The sequence below is a fragment of the Drosophila elegans genome, unplaced genomic scaffold (genome assembly GCF_018152505.1).
Source record: "Drosophila elegans isolate 14027-0461.03 unplaced genomic scaffold, ASM1815250v1 contig_476, whole genome shotgun sequence".
In the NCBI taxonomy this organism is placed as follows: domain Eukaryota; kingdom Metazoa; phylum Arthropoda; class Insecta; order Diptera; family Drosophilidae; genus Drosophila; species Drosophila elegans.
The window spans coordinates 13,719,373-13,736,430 of NW_024545863.1; the positions used below are offsets into that span (position 1 = coordinate 13,719,373).

The 17,058-nt window shown below is 39.9% G+C and overlaps 1 protein-coding gene across 1 annotated transcript; it reads left to right on the forward strand.

The window, feature by feature from the left end:
* The first annotated feature begins 14,908 nt into the window (after positions 1-14,908).
* Positions 14,909-16,711, forward strand: LOC108148195 (segmentation protein fushi tarazu). Its single transcript, XM_017275101.2, is given in 3 exon segments — positions 14,909-15,457; positions 15,460-15,691; positions 15,820-16,711. Coding segments are annotated over 3 exon segments (1,308 nt in total). The 3' UTR covers positions 16,347-16,711.
* Positions 16,712-17,058: the final 347 nt, after the last annotated feature.

Sequence of the window (17,058 nt, forward strand, 5' to 3'; positions counted from 1 at the left end):
TGATTAGCTTTTTTTTTATCACAACACTGAGTTGCTGATGAAGACACACCCAATGAGATGATTGTTTTGGTTTTTATTCTTAAAATGTAAGTAGGTTTGGGAAACACATAATAAATCAAAAGTTTTTAAATTAGCCCCCTTTGTTTGTTAATTTGGTTGCTAATAATAACTTTTTAAACATTTGCTTGGAATGGCATTAGTCGATTTTTATGTTTTTTTGCAGATCAGGAGTATTATACAAATATAGTAAAATATTTTATTTGCTGGGAAACAATATCAAAATCAATTTCAATTTTTACTACTTTTGTATTTGACTTAAGTTAAGATAATGTTTATGTTGAATTAACTTGGTTTAAGAAAGTAAGCCATTAAATTTAAAAAAATGTTTCCAGAAAGTAACTTCCAGATAATTTGTTTGAGAGCTCTTGCAGACCTAAAATAATTAATCCATATTAATAAACTCTTTTTAAACAATCGATGGTTTTCTAATACTCAAGACTCGTGTAATTTTTCCAAATGTTTTTCTATGTTCTTACCAAACACACATGTAGCACTTACTGCTCTCTCTGTAGAGCCCGCATGTCATTCACAAAGCAAATAAAAATATTAAAAAAGAAGAGATGGAAAATAAATGAAAAACTAAAAAAAGAAATCATAAGAGAGACGCCTGCGTGTACTTCTGTAATTGGAGTTGATGTTGGCGATGCCAGCGGGCAGTCAGAGCCAGACTCTCGTATCCCAATCCATAGTGTACCACGCCATCCTCCCGATCCCATTCCATTTCAGATCCATGGAGGGTCCCCTCAGCAGCATCCAACATGTTGCAGTCGATTTTTCATCATCGCTTGCATGTTGTTCCTTCGACGTTGTAGCTATTGCCCCTCACACACACTCGCTCAATTTATAATATGAAACAATCAGCCGTGTTTGTAGTTTGTTTTTAGTTTAAGAAACAGCGTTTAACGCGAAATAGGAATTTTCAAATTACATGTGGGCATAGAACAGAAAACACGGCCAAAAAAAAGACTGCTCAATATTTTGTTTTATAAAACGGAGTAAATATGTTAAAGTTGCTATTTAAAATGTTAAAGTTGATAACTTATATTGGAAAATTATCACAACATTGTGTCTTATGAAATTTAAAACTTGTTTTATTTACAAAGTAAATGTTTAATATCTTTTTTTTATTAAAATTCCAAGGCGTTAACATTAAAGATTGTTGTAAGCACAAAATTAAGTTGCTACAGAACTGAAAAATATCAAGATGACACGATAAACTATCGCTATGATTTTGTCTCTGTGCATCAACGGAACTACAACTGCAACAGTTTCCAATTAAACGATCTAAGAAAAATGGACACCCCTCCCATGACCAAACTCACGACAATTCGTTAATACCTTGCCATTTGAGTTCTTCACGCATCCGTAATGGAAATGGGGGTTTTCGAAAAGGTTGGAGGATGTCTACGAGTAGTTGATAAATATCCTCCATTTAGAGGCAAACACAAGTCGGTGTTAGTCGGGATATAAGCGATATCTGGAGCAGAGCAAGCTCCGACAGAACCAACTGCAGTTGGCGATGCATTGAGAGATGCATTTACATTAAAGGCCAATTTAAATTAATTTCCACTCTCTGCTTTTTGGCAGCTACCAGTTTTCAGTCCTCCGTCCTCAGAGCCCTCAGTGTCAGTGTCAGTCCATTCACATTTGATTATGACAAACGTTGCTCAGCTGTCAGACATGAGCTACTTAGTTGAACAAGATGGCTGGCAAAGTTGCTGAAGGGAGAGGAGGAGGAGTTCGGGGTCTTGAGACTGGGTGAAGTGGTTCCGCAGGGAAGGGACTGGAGGTCATTAGGAGGAGACAACAGCTGAGCTTAAGCGACGAGCTCAGGGTAGAAGACTCTGCGGGATTCGGTAAGGGCAGCAAGGAAGAATATCTTGAAAATAATAAAAACAAAAAATTATATAACCTTGCAGCTATTGCAAAAATTAATCGTTCCTATGCCTGCTGTAAGATAAGCGTAATTCTGAATTATTAAACCATTTCTATATCCAAAAACTTTTTTTAAAAGTCGAAAATTAGAGAAGTCACCATTTTTTTGTTTAATTATAATACCATCTGGAAGAGAATCAAAATCGTTGGTTTACTTTAAATACATAAATCCCATATATTTCTTTATCTCAATAAAATTTAGTAAAAAGATACATTTTCATGTGATTTAAAAACCTAATAAATTATTTTAACATTTTCAAACTGTTTAGCAAACTTTTATATTATAAAGTCATATATGTGATCCCTAAAAAATATGACTATTTGGTATTAAAATATTTTTGCTAATACAAATTGAAGGCACTGTTAAATGCTTCTTTAAAATATTATTAATACAAATCAGAGATAAATATAATTTCAAGTCCTTATAGATTCCCAACAGTGCATATATTACAGGAAACGCCATTTTGATTGAATTTTCATACGCATACACACAACCCCGAGTACATGTACTGGGACCATAAGGACACATTTGCCAGCCAGCCAGATAACCAAGCTTTTTTCCGCAATGGGAAAAGCTTTAACTGTATATTGCTCTCGCTTTGGCCGCTGCTGCTGCGGAACGAGAAGGTTTTCAAAGGAGGGTTTGAGGGGCACGGGGCTGTTGCGCATGTCCTTAGCCACAAGCTGCGTACTTATACAATGATTAATTCCCCAGGACAGCGGCGAAAGTTGCCACGAACCTATGAGCTACTTTAAAGTATCTTTAAAGTAAGTGTAAACTTGGCAGCGAAATATTTAAAAATGGCCGACAAAGGATAGAAGGCAGCTGCTCATTCCCAGGCAGCCCCTAGGATTCGTTCCCAGCTCAAATCCTGACAGCAATCAATCAGATCGCAACAAAAGATACGCCGCAAAAAAAAAAAAGGAGAAGAAAACAAAAAATTGTATAAATTCCCGACTGACTGCTCTTGAAATTCTGCTCCAAGGTCGAGCCCTCAGCTCAATGTCCTTCTAACAGGTCCTTTGCCATTGTTCGACATGTTCCAGTTGTAGTTTTTGGCAAATGCTTGCCAATTTCTTACCCGAAACTCCTTTCGCCCGATTCGGAATCGGATTTCGATGCCGAGGCTCATTTGTGTTCATTATCGTCCTGCGGCGCGCCGCCAACGGAATCCTTCCATGCCAGTTCCCTAGTTTTCATCCTCCTTCGCCCACACATTGCGTGTGAACAATGCGGGCATTCACTTGTACGCAGGACTTAGCTACATGTTGCCCGATTGTGTCCTTTCACTCTGCATTTGGCCTCCTGCCGCCGCTGCTAATCAGCGCCGCTTTAATTAGTCCACCTCATCAAGGCCACATTAAAGGCGCAGAAGGATTGCAGCAGTGTGCGGAATTTGCAAATGAGTCACTTTCGTCACGGTTTGAAGTTAATCTTGCAACGGAGGATGTGATGCTGAGGAAGAACAGGTTGTGTGATCAAGTATTAAAGACTTGCCAAGGTTTTGCAACCTTTCTTTTAAGAAATACAAATACAAATAAAGTCAAACTTAGTATCGAGTGTAAGTAAAATAAATGTTTTTAATGTTCAGTAAGTGTTTTATTTGTGTTATATATATTTTTTCATTTGAACTCGGTAACTATGTTGGAAACTTATAATTTGGATATTATAAACAAAATCTTTCAATAAAAGGTTACCCAGCCAAATAAATTAAAAGTCAAACAATATGTTGTTTGTAAAAATGTAATTATTTACTTATACATTCTGTTGGGTGAGAGTAAGGCGACATATAGGTATTATTTCTGATTTTAAATTAATAATCCACATAGAATTTGTTCGACTTCTTTTACATAATTTACTTAGAAATGCATAGTCATAAAATGTTGCACTAGCTGCAGAGCGTCTGCAACATTGCACTGGCAACATGCAATGCAATGTGCCTGAAACATTGTTGCTGAAGGACAAATGCAAGCAGTGCATCCTGCTAAGCGTTACTCTCACATTAGAGGGAGTGGGTTTGTGTCTAGGTACGACCAAAATATTTTCGAAAGAACTATTTTGTAGAATGTAAAAAACGATTTTTCCAATCAGCAGGACAGAAAACTATATCTTTTCAATTCAGTTGGAAAATTATTATCCCTATTTAACTTCCACCCTCCTGACCACAGATGCCGCTTTAAGGCAGTAAAAATTTCCAGCCTTAACCGTAAGAGGCCAGATCAAGTTTTAAACAAATTCCAGGCCGAAACATACTTAAATGTTTCAAGAGTTCCCGAGCCCCCCCTTTTGAGCTGTCAAACTGAACACCGACCTTGGCCATTAATCGTCCCATTCATGTCAAATTTGTACAATTCGAATGTCAATTGGGTGCGAGAAGGAGAAAGTTTTCGGCCAGCCTCCGACGCGACAGCAGAAAAATCAATAATTCCGAACGCGTGAATTTCCATTAACAATTTGTTTGGCGAACTTGAAACGTGAAGCACACAAAACACGAAGAGCCTTGAACCGATGCTTAAAAAATAAATTAGAAAATTCCTCCGCACCCGCGGGCACATGTGCAGGGAAATCTAGTGAAGTTCTCACCGTGTAACTGAGGCCATCGACTCTGCTGCTCAGAATTAGGGTTTTCCGGGGGTTGTGGAAGGGAAAATCTGGGGGCGGGGAGGTTGGCGCCTTGCCTAATTTGAATACATGCATACGGAAAATTTGTGTGTGTCTGAAAATGGAAATTCTGTGTGCGATTCGCTCACTGACTGGCTGACACATATTTGGGCATGATCAAAATTAATGACCCGGCACTCATATAGGCGCAGAAACTCAAGCACGGAGACACCTTGGCACACACATTAGGCTTATGCAACACAAGCTCTAAAAATGGGTAAAATGGGGTTTAGTCTCAAGATTTTTCGGAACAACGTTGATTCTAAAGTTAATTGTTCGTTTAAAATCTGATCAGCTTTAAAAGTATATTAAACTAAAGAACTTTTTGGCAAAAATATAAAGTTACTCGTATAAAATAAATTCAAACTTAAATGTTTTTTCTGTTTAAGATTTAATAGTATATATATTAGACATGCCTGTAAAATATTTAATACAATTTTGTACCCCTGTTTAAATTAATATTTTCTAAGTTTATGCATTAATTTATGTACATAGACAGTGAACAAACTATTTTTCCTTTTATGCACTTTTAGAAATGGATGAGGAAATCATTTGTTTGGTTGTACTTGATAGACAATCATAAGTTTTTTCCACTTTACAGTTTATTAGAAACGACTGTAATGCATAATTTCTTAAATTATGTCGAGTTTTATTGGGCTCAAAATGTAGTTGGCCGCTATATCAAAAACCAGCTGCATTAGCTCAATAATTCCAGCAATCAGTCTAAAAGGTTGGCTTGTGAATAGCCATAAGAATAAGAACCCACCCAACGATCATATCGGCGCCGCCCTTGTGTAAATATCATTTCACGGATTCTTTTGCAGCCGTTTGGCGTCACATGCAATTTGCCATCATTTCGAGTTAAACGCTTTTTTTGACCCGAGCTGTCGGTTATTAAAAGTCATAATTGAATTTCTTGTAAACAGTTGTTGGTTGTGAAAGATGTGGCCCGAACATGCAAAAACCCACAAATAAGGGGCTGAAGGGGGAAGGATGGGGACTCCGGCCTGGCGCTGAAGATTTCGAAAGTATGAAAAAAGCAATTAAAACTGAAATAATGAATTCTTTCTTGCGCCAGTCGCTGCCATGTTCCTCTTTCGAGGTTGGAGTTGAATGCGGAGTCAGAGTCAGAGTCGGAGTTGGTTGGCTGGTTGCCTTTCTGGTGAAGGGATTGGCCTTCGCTTCACCCATCCCCCGCCCTCTCCACCAGAAATTTCCCGGGCTGATTAGCATGAGGCGTAACACTTTTTAATTGCAGCCACATTTTGCCGAGCCCCGAATGTGCAGCAACAGAAACACTGGCAACACATAATGATAGCAGCACTTATCTTGCCATCAGAAAGTTGAAAAAGTTTATACCTACACTTTTTCAATTTTTTTAACAATTACAAAAGTTTTTCTGGCGGCTGCTTTCCCCCGATTTTATGTCGCCTTACGATTTTAGGTTGCCTTTTTTCGGTTGGATTGATAAATATATGGTTACCTTAAATTACCACTACTTATAAATGAAAATGGAGAGTTTTTGCAATGATTTCACATTTTATTCGTTGTACAAACTTGCTGAATAATATATTAAACTTAAATGTATCGTAAATAATGCAATTGTTTTTATGTATTTGTGTATTTATAGAACCAATAATTTGAGCGTTTGCAATATGTTTACTGTTTTCGAAAAGGGTGTTTAAATTAATGAGTAAATCAATACTAGTAATCAATACTATAAACATAAATACTTTTATTGACTATAAAAAATATAATAAATTCCAAAGCTGCAAGAATTGGTTTTGTTCAGAAAGTGGTTTGTTTTGGATTAACTCATTTAGCTGGGAAAGATAAAATCCATAGTTTAAGAAATCACAATATCATCATGTCCTGCTCTACATCTAATTTAAGGACACCCATTGGGTGTTGACTGTCCTTAGCTGCAGTTCCATTATCTTCCTTGGGTTGTCAAGTTATCTACGCCGCTTGATGCTATTGTGGGTGTGTTCGCAGGAACTGCTACAAAAAATTGTGACAATTTACACTGATCTCTGGAACCTGGCCAAGAGTCCCGTCCTTGACTGTCATAAAGTCAGTTCCGCTAAAAATCGTCGTAAAATACTCCCGTGAACTAGAAAAAATAAAGCACACAAAAAATGTGCCTCAGTTCTAGTTTAATTTTGAGAAATTCTCTGTTCGGGCAGAGGGAAAAAATGGAAACTAGAATACGCGGGACAATAAAAAAAACGGTGCGCTGTAAAAACGTTTTAGAGCGAACTCGCTTTTGTGCTTCGCGCATTTTGGTCATTGTTAAAAAATTCGAGCATTTTTTTGGGTCGCGACACAATTTTTTGCCATAGTGCCTCTTGGATTTCTCTTGGTCCTGGCCTCGTTCTCAGGTCCTGGTCTCATTTTCCATTTAAAATGCGCGACGCACAGAAATTTTTACACGAATTTATGATTTTATCGCTTTACGACCGGAGGGCCTAATAAACATTTATTGAGGCTGCCGACGGTCTTAGGAGTTCTGCTCGAGTTTCTTACCGTACTAGGCCTCGTTTGGTAGCCTCAAAACTGTAGCAGGGTCAGGTTGCTCGGGATCTATGCGGATCCTGCGAATTAAGCCAGTCCAAGGCCGCGCAGGGTTATGCAAGTCTATGCAACGGATGGGCTTGCATAATAAAGGTAAATATTTGTTTAACTGGGAACTGCTCTAGTTAGCATTGTCCCAGTGGCATTGTTTCCGCCCTCATCCCGGTTCCGCCCACGAGCCGGGAAGCGAGTCAATAAACAGTCACCTTCACCTCTTACACAATATTTCACAACGATCTCGCAAATCCGGGGATTAGGCGCACAATTCCCGGCGTTCTCAAAAGGTTTCGGGCATCGTGTCGTCCGCAGTCGCCATTTGCTCTAATTTAAATTACCATTCTGCATTGTTGTAAAATGTTTCCTAAAAACTGACCCAATTTACGCCACACACTTTTCTTTATACTTTTTCGAGTAAGTCTTTCGTTTTACGACCTAAAAATGGTGAAAATTTCCGCGAATTTTAAATTATTTTATATTGTGTAAGATTTTTGAATAGGTCTTGGAGGTGCGGATTCGGAAATCGAGAAACGGGAAATCAGTTTCTAAGAAGAGAACGGTCTGATTAAAATTTTCATTTTATTTAAAATACTCGATATTTTCAGTGTTTCGGTATATTTATAAAAAAATTTATTTTCTTTTCTAGTTAAAAAAAAACCTTTTCCAGAACTTGATAAAAAAGAAAGTGAGAAAATCAGAAAATAGCGAAATTTGTTTATAGAAATGAAAACCACTATATTTTTTCTTGAGAACTAAAACAAGCCCTTTTAAACTTAGTTTTGTTCATTGATAACCAAACATTAAGATAAATTAAAACAACATTTCTTATGCCTAAAGGGTATGTTTTTAAGCACTGTCGCACTACTATTATTATTACCGCAGCTGTATATATTATATGTAGAGAAATTTTAAAATACTTTGTAAAGTTTATGGTGCAAAAATACATTTATTTTGAATAGTCGCCAACTTTCTAAATAAAAATATTAAGCTTAAGTATGTTTAAGTATCCTATATGTTGCTAAGAATAATTTAATTATAATAAAAAGTATTTCATTTTTGGAAATAAGGTCATAAACACAGGACATTTTCGTACGATTGAAACGTAGCTTAGCACTCAAGGATTTAAGTCCCTTACTTAACCCGTACAGCCATTACAGCTCAATTTCTTGCGAGACGGGGGCGTTGGCAGAAGGAAAGTCTGTTTTGGGTAAACAGAGCGAAAATCCCTTCCACCGCCCCCGCCCTCGAACCAGCCATTTCCACCTCTGATTCCTCTGATTTCCACGGACGAATCAAGGCCTACCTGAAGCGGAAGACGCGTGTGTCTCGCATTAGAATGATGTCCTGTCGAAGGACGAGGCTCGCGCGACTCGACTCGGACCGACTAGAGTCGGCTGTTTATGGATGGTAAATGCACCGTGTCATGGGTCCTTAAGCGTCTTAATTGCTCGCGTATCCTTCGCCGGCGAGCAGCGCAATTGGTTTCCAAGGCGGAAATATTATTGGCACATCATAAAACTATAAAACCGGCCGCAGGGGGCCCTTCCTCCTATGCCCTGGCATGTCCAGTTCAGTTCTACAACTCGGAAATCGAGCTCTGAGATTCAAACTAAGTCCGTCCAATGCCATCAGCCAATTCGCCGAATTACGAGGAGCACGCGCGACAGTCTACGCCGAACTCCCCAGAGGCCTCCGCCCAATCATTGTTAATGGACTTCGTCCTTATTAGCTGTTGATGTCCCACGTTGACGAACAGCTACGGGATATATCTTCCCTGGTATCACCATCAAATATCCACTGAGTGTCCATAATCTGAGGAAAGACATATATTATTTAATATTATTATTTTATAATCGAATTCATTAATTTTATTTAAACTTTTGCGTTTTATTGTTACAATAAATTGACAAAACAAAAATTAAAAACAAAAATGCGGTTAATTTATGGTTATGGTTAAAAATTAAACACACCCAGAGAAAATCCACATAGTAAAATTAAACATTAACATATTTGAATGTAACATTATTTTTGAAAATATAAACTTACTTAAAATACTTAAATAAATATAAGAATAATTAATTGATTAATCCAAAAAGAAAATTGTAGATTACAATTTTTTTTAATTTAAAACTACATTTTTTTAATACTTAAAAATAAAAATGAATGTGTAACCCACTTTGATTTAAACACAAAACTCCTAAATCAGTACCAAAAATTTTTAGTTTAAAGTGAAAATATTTGGATTTACCATAATGTTTCTCGGGGTGTATGTTTTCATTATATTATAATATCTTGTTTCACAATGAGGACTAAAAATATACTATTTTATTCTGTTTGAAAGCCAACTAAAATAAAATTTAAAAAATATTTGGGTATATTTTTGAATAAAGTTAAATGAGGAATATGCATTTTTTATAATTTGGAGATTTAATACGCTCGAAAAGATAGAACGCTTGATTGTCAGATCGTACAAGCAAATTGTATATATTATTGAGAAATTATTAGTTAAATATTCATATATTTTTTTATGTTTATACTGTAAGTCAATCTTTTAATGTTCCAAGCAATTGTCTAAACTTAATTCTTTAAATTAATTACAAAATACTTGAGCTGAGAGTAATACTACTATTTTTTAAACAAATAATAATTGTAAGATAGCTACACCTGCTAGCTATACCTCACGACTTACAACAATATTTGCGAGCTAAAAAGTCATCAATCTCGGTGGTCTCAATTGGTGAGGCTGTTACAGAAGGTGTTAACAAGGCTCTAACTGAGACTTGGCAATTCGAATTTTATATCTCAGGGCCACAAGCAGTCCCATTGCAATGCATAATTCCCATTTCATTCAGCTTACGAGGTCATCATCGCTATTGAAGAGCGGCGGGACAATGCGAATAAGTGTGACAGGAGCAATTATTGCCTGATCCTGATGTCTTCGATGTCAACACAACAGAGCTCGAAAATGGCAGGCAATTCGAGGATATACAGCTCGCACAGGACTTCGAACAGAAGCCAAGGACACAGGCAACGCGTGACGCATTGGGAAAATATTTGTACAAAACATTGAGGAAGTCTGAAAAGGAGCACAGCGTCTCGCCATCCTTGACTTTGATTGGTGCCGATCCAAGGACGAAATGCTATATCCACCCATTGAGTTGACCTCGAGAGGAGTCGTCGGAGGCCCTCCGATCGAAGGTCATCGAGGAAATATACTCAGTCTGGCTTTCTCTGGTTCCAAGTGAAATCTAGAAGCCGAAGATTACTTCATCTAGACATCTTAGACATCTGGTAAACTCATCGAGCCGATTTCCCCAGCGTAGAGCTAACGACTCGATCTGTGTGCAGTTTGATTGTTAACTCAAACAAATCGCATAACGCACACGGAAATTTTGAATAATTCTCGAGCATCACTGCTAATTAGCCGCCGATTGAGGCAATCAAATTGATTGCCTGCGATCGAAGCCAAAGAAAGCCTCACGCTGGGATCTCCGGACACGAGTTAGACGGATTGACGCTGGTACTATATATAGACGGTGTATCGGAATAGTTCGGGAATTTGTACCAATCGTGAGTTGTTTGTTTTGTTTGTTGATAATTTTTCTCGGCCCTTTACTATTTTATACGCAGCGGGTCGTCGCCTGTTTCACTCTGATAATGAGTGCGATCTACTCGATTGTTTTTATCACCCCTTCCCCACTTTTATGGCATTTGCTGTATAATGAGAAATGCCCCCCGGAGGAGATCAGCAGCGACTTCAAAGGAAAACCAGCCCCAGCATGTGACCATCATAGTTTTACTCAGGCTAGGAAAACAAACAAAACTCGGGACTTTACTGACACTGGAGTATCCTAATGGGATATCTTATGTAATGCCCCACTGTTGGTCAGGTGGTGCATTAGGCCATTTTAAAAAAGCTTTGAAGTTGGAAATATTAATGAGCCCCAAAGCAGCAGGTACGACAATCGATAAGGCAATTAATGAAAACAATGCACCGTTTGCTCTGTAAACTATTGAAGTTGAAATTACTTCTTGGTTTTTTTAAAAAACAGACTTAAAGAACCTGACTCTTTGCTTTTATGTTTTGGTTTTTTATTCTTGTATCGGTTCACAAAAATATTCAATATTTTCCTTACTTTTTGGTCTTTTTAGTGAGAACCTCCCCATAATAATATTTAAACCGAGTTTTCCAAGCCATTTTGTTCACAAAAAAATTGAGTTTAAATTGAAATTCGCAGGATAACAAACGCAAATCAATTTTAGCATTGAATAATGTAGAATTTATTTAAAAAAGGGTATTTTTCGCTTTCTCCTTTTGTCCGAACATATCAAAAGAAACGACAAGAACTATGACAAAATTGATATGGAAGTAAATTAAAATCATCATAATATCTTAAAAAATTATTTTTTGGTATGCAAATTAAATCTTTTATAACACGTTTATTTGGTAAATTCAACAACTTACAACTTAATTCATTTTTTTTTGGATATTTAAGGAGAGAAATAAATGAGTTTAGTTTCGTTTTGTATCCTAATGATGTTGGTCACTCTGGTTTCGCTTGACCATCGACAGCTGATGATGCTACCTCTGGGGAAAATAATGATGTGGATGACTGCAACAGCAGCCAAAATATATCTGAGGGCTGGGAATTAACACATTCGCCTCCTCCAGGCGCGTGCCTGTTTCACCTTCCCGTGCATTTATCAATAGTGCGCCGGACCGACCCACCGAGCTGTAGAGCTGTAGAGCTATATAGATGGCGATGGCTATCTGACTGGGCTAACCCTCATGGAAGTGCCAAAAATGTGCAACGCCGTCAGCGGAAGAAAGGAAGGAAGGATGAACTGAAGCGGGGAGGGGTTCGCAGGATACAAGGGGACGGGGGACATGCAGCTACTCAGGCACAATGGGATGGTCCCGATTCACTGTCAAGGTAATTTATTAATTCGACAATAAAAACGCACGAATTCTTGGCCTGAGCTGCGGACTGGCACTCTGGGTGGGGTTCGGGCTTGCAAACGGATTCGGATTCGAGATGGGGTGTGTTGTGGTCGGACACTCGCATGTGGGCCTTACAACTCAATTAAAGTTGCCGGGGTTCTGGACGTCGAGCATGCTGCATTTCCTTGGAGATCCGGGGTGAGCTGAGTATTTTTATCGCCATGTGTTGGCTTCGGATTAATCTCGATTGAGCCGAAACCCAATCGGTCGTAAGTGAGAAAGTTAAGTGGCTTTATTAAATTCGCCAAATGAGAGTCAATAAAAATTAAATAATTGTCTTGAAAATATATTTTTAGTATAGCACTAACAATATGTGTTTTAATACGATGCTTGTTTAGTTAGGTTTTAATCGAGAAGTGGATATGGGTCAAACATATACTTATTTGTGTAAGCTAAGCAAACACATTCGTCGAAATTCTCTTCTATGTACCACAAAGAAAAAATAAATTAATGTTACAAAAATAAATTTTATAATATTGTTTTAAGGAAATGATTAAAAAAATGTTAGCATATATATATTAAATAAATAAAAATTCCAAATAAATTTTTTAATATTTTCTTACAAAGAAATTATTAAGAAAATGTTAACATAACGCAAAAAATAAGAAACAAAAATGAGATTTAAAATCCTGATGAAGCCATCTTAGTTTTGAAAGAACCTGATGTTACGATTTGATATAATAAATATTTTGTGGCATGGTTTGGTTTACAAAGAAAACGAATTTTGTAAGCTAGATTTTTTAGAAAACCCTCCTTAGGTTACTATACAATTTATTTGGACGAACAGTTACGTATCCCACTCCAAACCGAACACTGATTGTTAAATTTACTCTAAAGCCAGAAAGGCGGCTTCACATTCACTGGGATTGTAGCAATCACAGGACATCGGGGAAAAGCGAACTGCAGTCTGGCGTACTCTCTTCTGTCAAACTGAAAAACGCCATAAATTTAGTGCAACAATGGAAGCTGCCAGCGGATGGGGATGGGGTACGGTTGTTCGGGGAGTGGACTTGGGGTGAGGTAGAATTCGCACATGCACAAACGGCACACATATGCCACGACTATCGATATGTTAGGGGTGTTCAACGGGGGTGGCTGATAACATTTTTCTCGTCCGCGTAAGCCGATCAGAAAGTCATGTAAACACAAAAAGTGGCGGAGAAGCGATTGTTTTTTTAGCAGTCAATTTAGCTGAGCGGCTTTTGGTTATATGCATCCACCAGATAAGCCAGAAATTTGAGCCTCGTTACAGAACGAGCAAAGTCGGGGCAAAAAATAGTTTGCACTTAATATTGGCCAAAAAAAAAACAAGTAACTACCCTAAAACAAGCACTTCAGCTAACATTTAAATTGAAGCACATTTTATAATATACACATTGAAATAAAATGTCATTTAATAAAGCTGTAGTTATACACATCTTTAAATTTAATTAATATATAAATTTAAGAATATATTGTTCTATTGGCATTAGAGAGTACTGATGTGGGAAAACTGAATATAAATATTTAAGGACTGCTAATGTCCGATTTATGATATAACTTTATATTTAACTCTGAATTTATTTTTGACCATCACTTAAAATAAAAATGTGTATGTGTAAAGAACCAAAATTCTTAGGCCCATTTCTTCATTTTTCGCTGAAAGCAGCAAGGATCCATTAGGTTTCTCAATTTACAATGCACTTATTACTAATTAAGTATAATTTTGTTTTATAAATAAAAGAATAAAAGAAAATTCATTAAATGCTTAATACAAAGTATAGTTTAGTCCAGTTTCTTTTTTTTAATAATTAAAAATAACATTTAATATTTCAATTTTTGTAAGCAAAAATGATTGTATATTTTAGCAGTCAATATGGCAAAGCGTCTTTCGGTTTTTGAGCAAATATTAGACACAGGAGTGAGTTTGGGATCGGGAGTTGCGCACTTGCTTGGCCACGAGGGCAAACAAAAAGCGTAAACACGCGACCCTCGGCCACGCGCAATCGTTGTTTCAAGGATCGGACGTAATGTTATCCTTTGGCCGCCCAGTGCCGCGGAATAAATTCGGAGGGAAAGGGCCGCGGATTCCGGGAACAACTGGCAGCCAGTCGCTGTCCTCCCGCGTTGGAAAAAATCCAGAGAAATTTTTAGGGAACCATAAACGGGCCGGGAAAAAGCCTCTGTGCCGAGGGAACATCTTCAGCAACAGTTTACGGTTCCTTTTTATGTCTTTATGATTATTGCAATTAGAGGGAGATCGATTGATCGGCCCTCTCGCTCTGCGCACCTCATAGGTAGGCATCTCATGGCAGTAATTACCGTGCAGCGTCTCAAGGTCGCCGAGGAGGGGAAGTGCGCGGGCGGATAACTCGCGATGATAATGGGCGCGATGGGTAGGTAATAAGCAGCACAGCAGGTAGGCCCCGAACGGATAAAGCCTGCAGCACCTCGGATAACTTCCCCTCGCCGAGAATGCAAGGACATTCGCCCGGAGGGGTGGTTGCGAACAGCAGGCGGCAAAGTGTCATGCGCAGGGATATTTATGCGCTATAACGGCGAGCGTGTGCCGAGAGCACACTGATTTTGCTATATATGCAGGATCTGCCGCAGGACCAGCTCATTCGCAAACTCACCAGCGTTGCGTGCACATCGCAGACTTAGAGAGCAGTCCAGTAATCTACAAATAAACACAAGAGATGGCCGCCACCAACAGCCAACAGAGTCACTACAGCTACGCCGACAACATGAACATGTACAACATGTACCACCCCCACAGTTTGCCGCCCACCTACTACGATAACTCCGCCAGCAATGCCTACTACCAGAACAGTTCCAGTTACCAGAGCTACCAAAGCTACTATCCGCAGGAGAGCTACTCGGACAGCTGCTACTACTACAACAACATCCAAGAGCAGTCCCAGACCGCCCAAACCGCCCAGTCAGCGCCAATCACACCCCCACCGAAGTGCGCCAAGCGGAAGGCCGAAGAGGATGCCATCATCGCCGCCGTTGAGGAGCGACCCAGCACCCTGAGGGCTCTGCTCACCAACCCCGTGAAGAAGCTGAAGTACACCCCCGACTACTTCTACACCACCGTGGAGCAGGTGAAGAAAGCCCCGGCTCCGGTCTCGGTCCCGGTCTCCAAGGTCGCCGCCAGTCCCGCCCCCAGCTACGAGCAGGAGTACGTGGCCGTGCCCACGCCCAGCGCCTCCGAGGACGTCGACTACCTGGACGTCTACTCCCCCAGTCGCAGTCGCAGTCGCAGAAGTCGCAGCTGAAGAATGGCGACTTTGCCACCCCGCCGCCAACCACGCCCACCTCCCTCCCGCCACCCGTCGAGGGCATTAGCACGCCACCCCAGTCGCCGGGGGAGAAGTCCTCGTCGGCTGTCAGCCAGGAGATCAATCATCGAATTGTGACAGCCCCGAACGGAGCCGGCGATTTCAATTGGTCGCACATCGAGGAGACTTTGGCATCAGGTAGGCATCGTTCGCAAGCAAATCAACCCCTAAATCGTTCTTAAAAATATTCAAAAGAATTGCCAAAAAAAAGTATATATTTATGATAGCAAACACTAACTTATGTTTCCTTTATTTTTTGCTTACAGATTGCAAAGACTCGAAACGCACTCGCCAGACATACACTCGCTACCAGACCCTGGAGCTCGAGAAGGAGTTCCACTTCAATAGGTACATCACTCGGCGTCGTCGCATCGACATCGCCAATGCCCTGAGCCTGAGCGAACGGCAGATCAAGATCTGGTTCCAGAACCGACGCATGAAGTCCAAGAAGGATCGCACGCTGGAGAGCTCGCCGGAGCACTGTGGTGCGGGCTACTCGGCGCTGCTGCCGCCACTGGAGGCCACCACCACCAGCTCTGGTCCTGGCCCCGCTGCGGTGTCATCAGTGCCCATGTACCACCACCATCACCACCACCACCAGGCCACGGCCAGCAGCTATCCCGCCTACAACCACAACCACAGCCATGGCCACAGTCACGGCTATGGCCTGCTGAACGATTACCCACAGCAGCAGCAGAGCCATCAGCAGTACGAGGTCTACCCGCAGCAGTACCAGAACCAACAGCAGTGCGGCTACCAGCAGCATCCGCAGGACCTCTACCATCTGCCCTGAGCTCCTCGGTACCGCCGTACCGCCGTACCGCCACACACCCAACACGCACTTCCCTCGACCATTTGTAGGTGACACGCAAATGGCGAAAGCCGAGAACGAAGCTGCGAAGCGATGAGTCGCACAGTAGAGGCACAGTAGAGGGCGCAGCGCACTCCCTATGGTGCCCAGGACCCTTGGGCACAAGGACGAGTGCGCCTGTGCAGCGGCGCAGACAGACACACAGCCTGCCTGCCCAGAGAAATGAAATGATCAGGCACGGGAACAGGAAGAGGAACAGCAAGAGGAAAAGGATCCTTGCTGCGAGCGGAACCCAGTGGCTGGCCATGATGGGTTCTCAGCGATCGATTAGCTGCGGCCAAACACAAACCCAAAACACTCAGCTGGGAGGCCGATAATGGCCAAAAGACTTGGAGACTGACACATGTTTTTTGTACATTTAGCTGTTAAGATGATATTAGATTCCTATTTATTAAAATATATAGCAAATCAATCGAATTTAAAACAAATTAAATGCAATTTTTATTGGGAAGTTGGGTAAATGAACTCTGGTAGTTGGGAATGATTTGAAATATCCCAAATTTCGAATACCATGCTAAAAATATATTTCATTGATCAGTAACTTTCTTAAAAATAAATTAACGTGCTATGTTTAAGACATCTTTAGACATCCAAGTCTATATATATATATATATATATATATAGATCTTTAAGA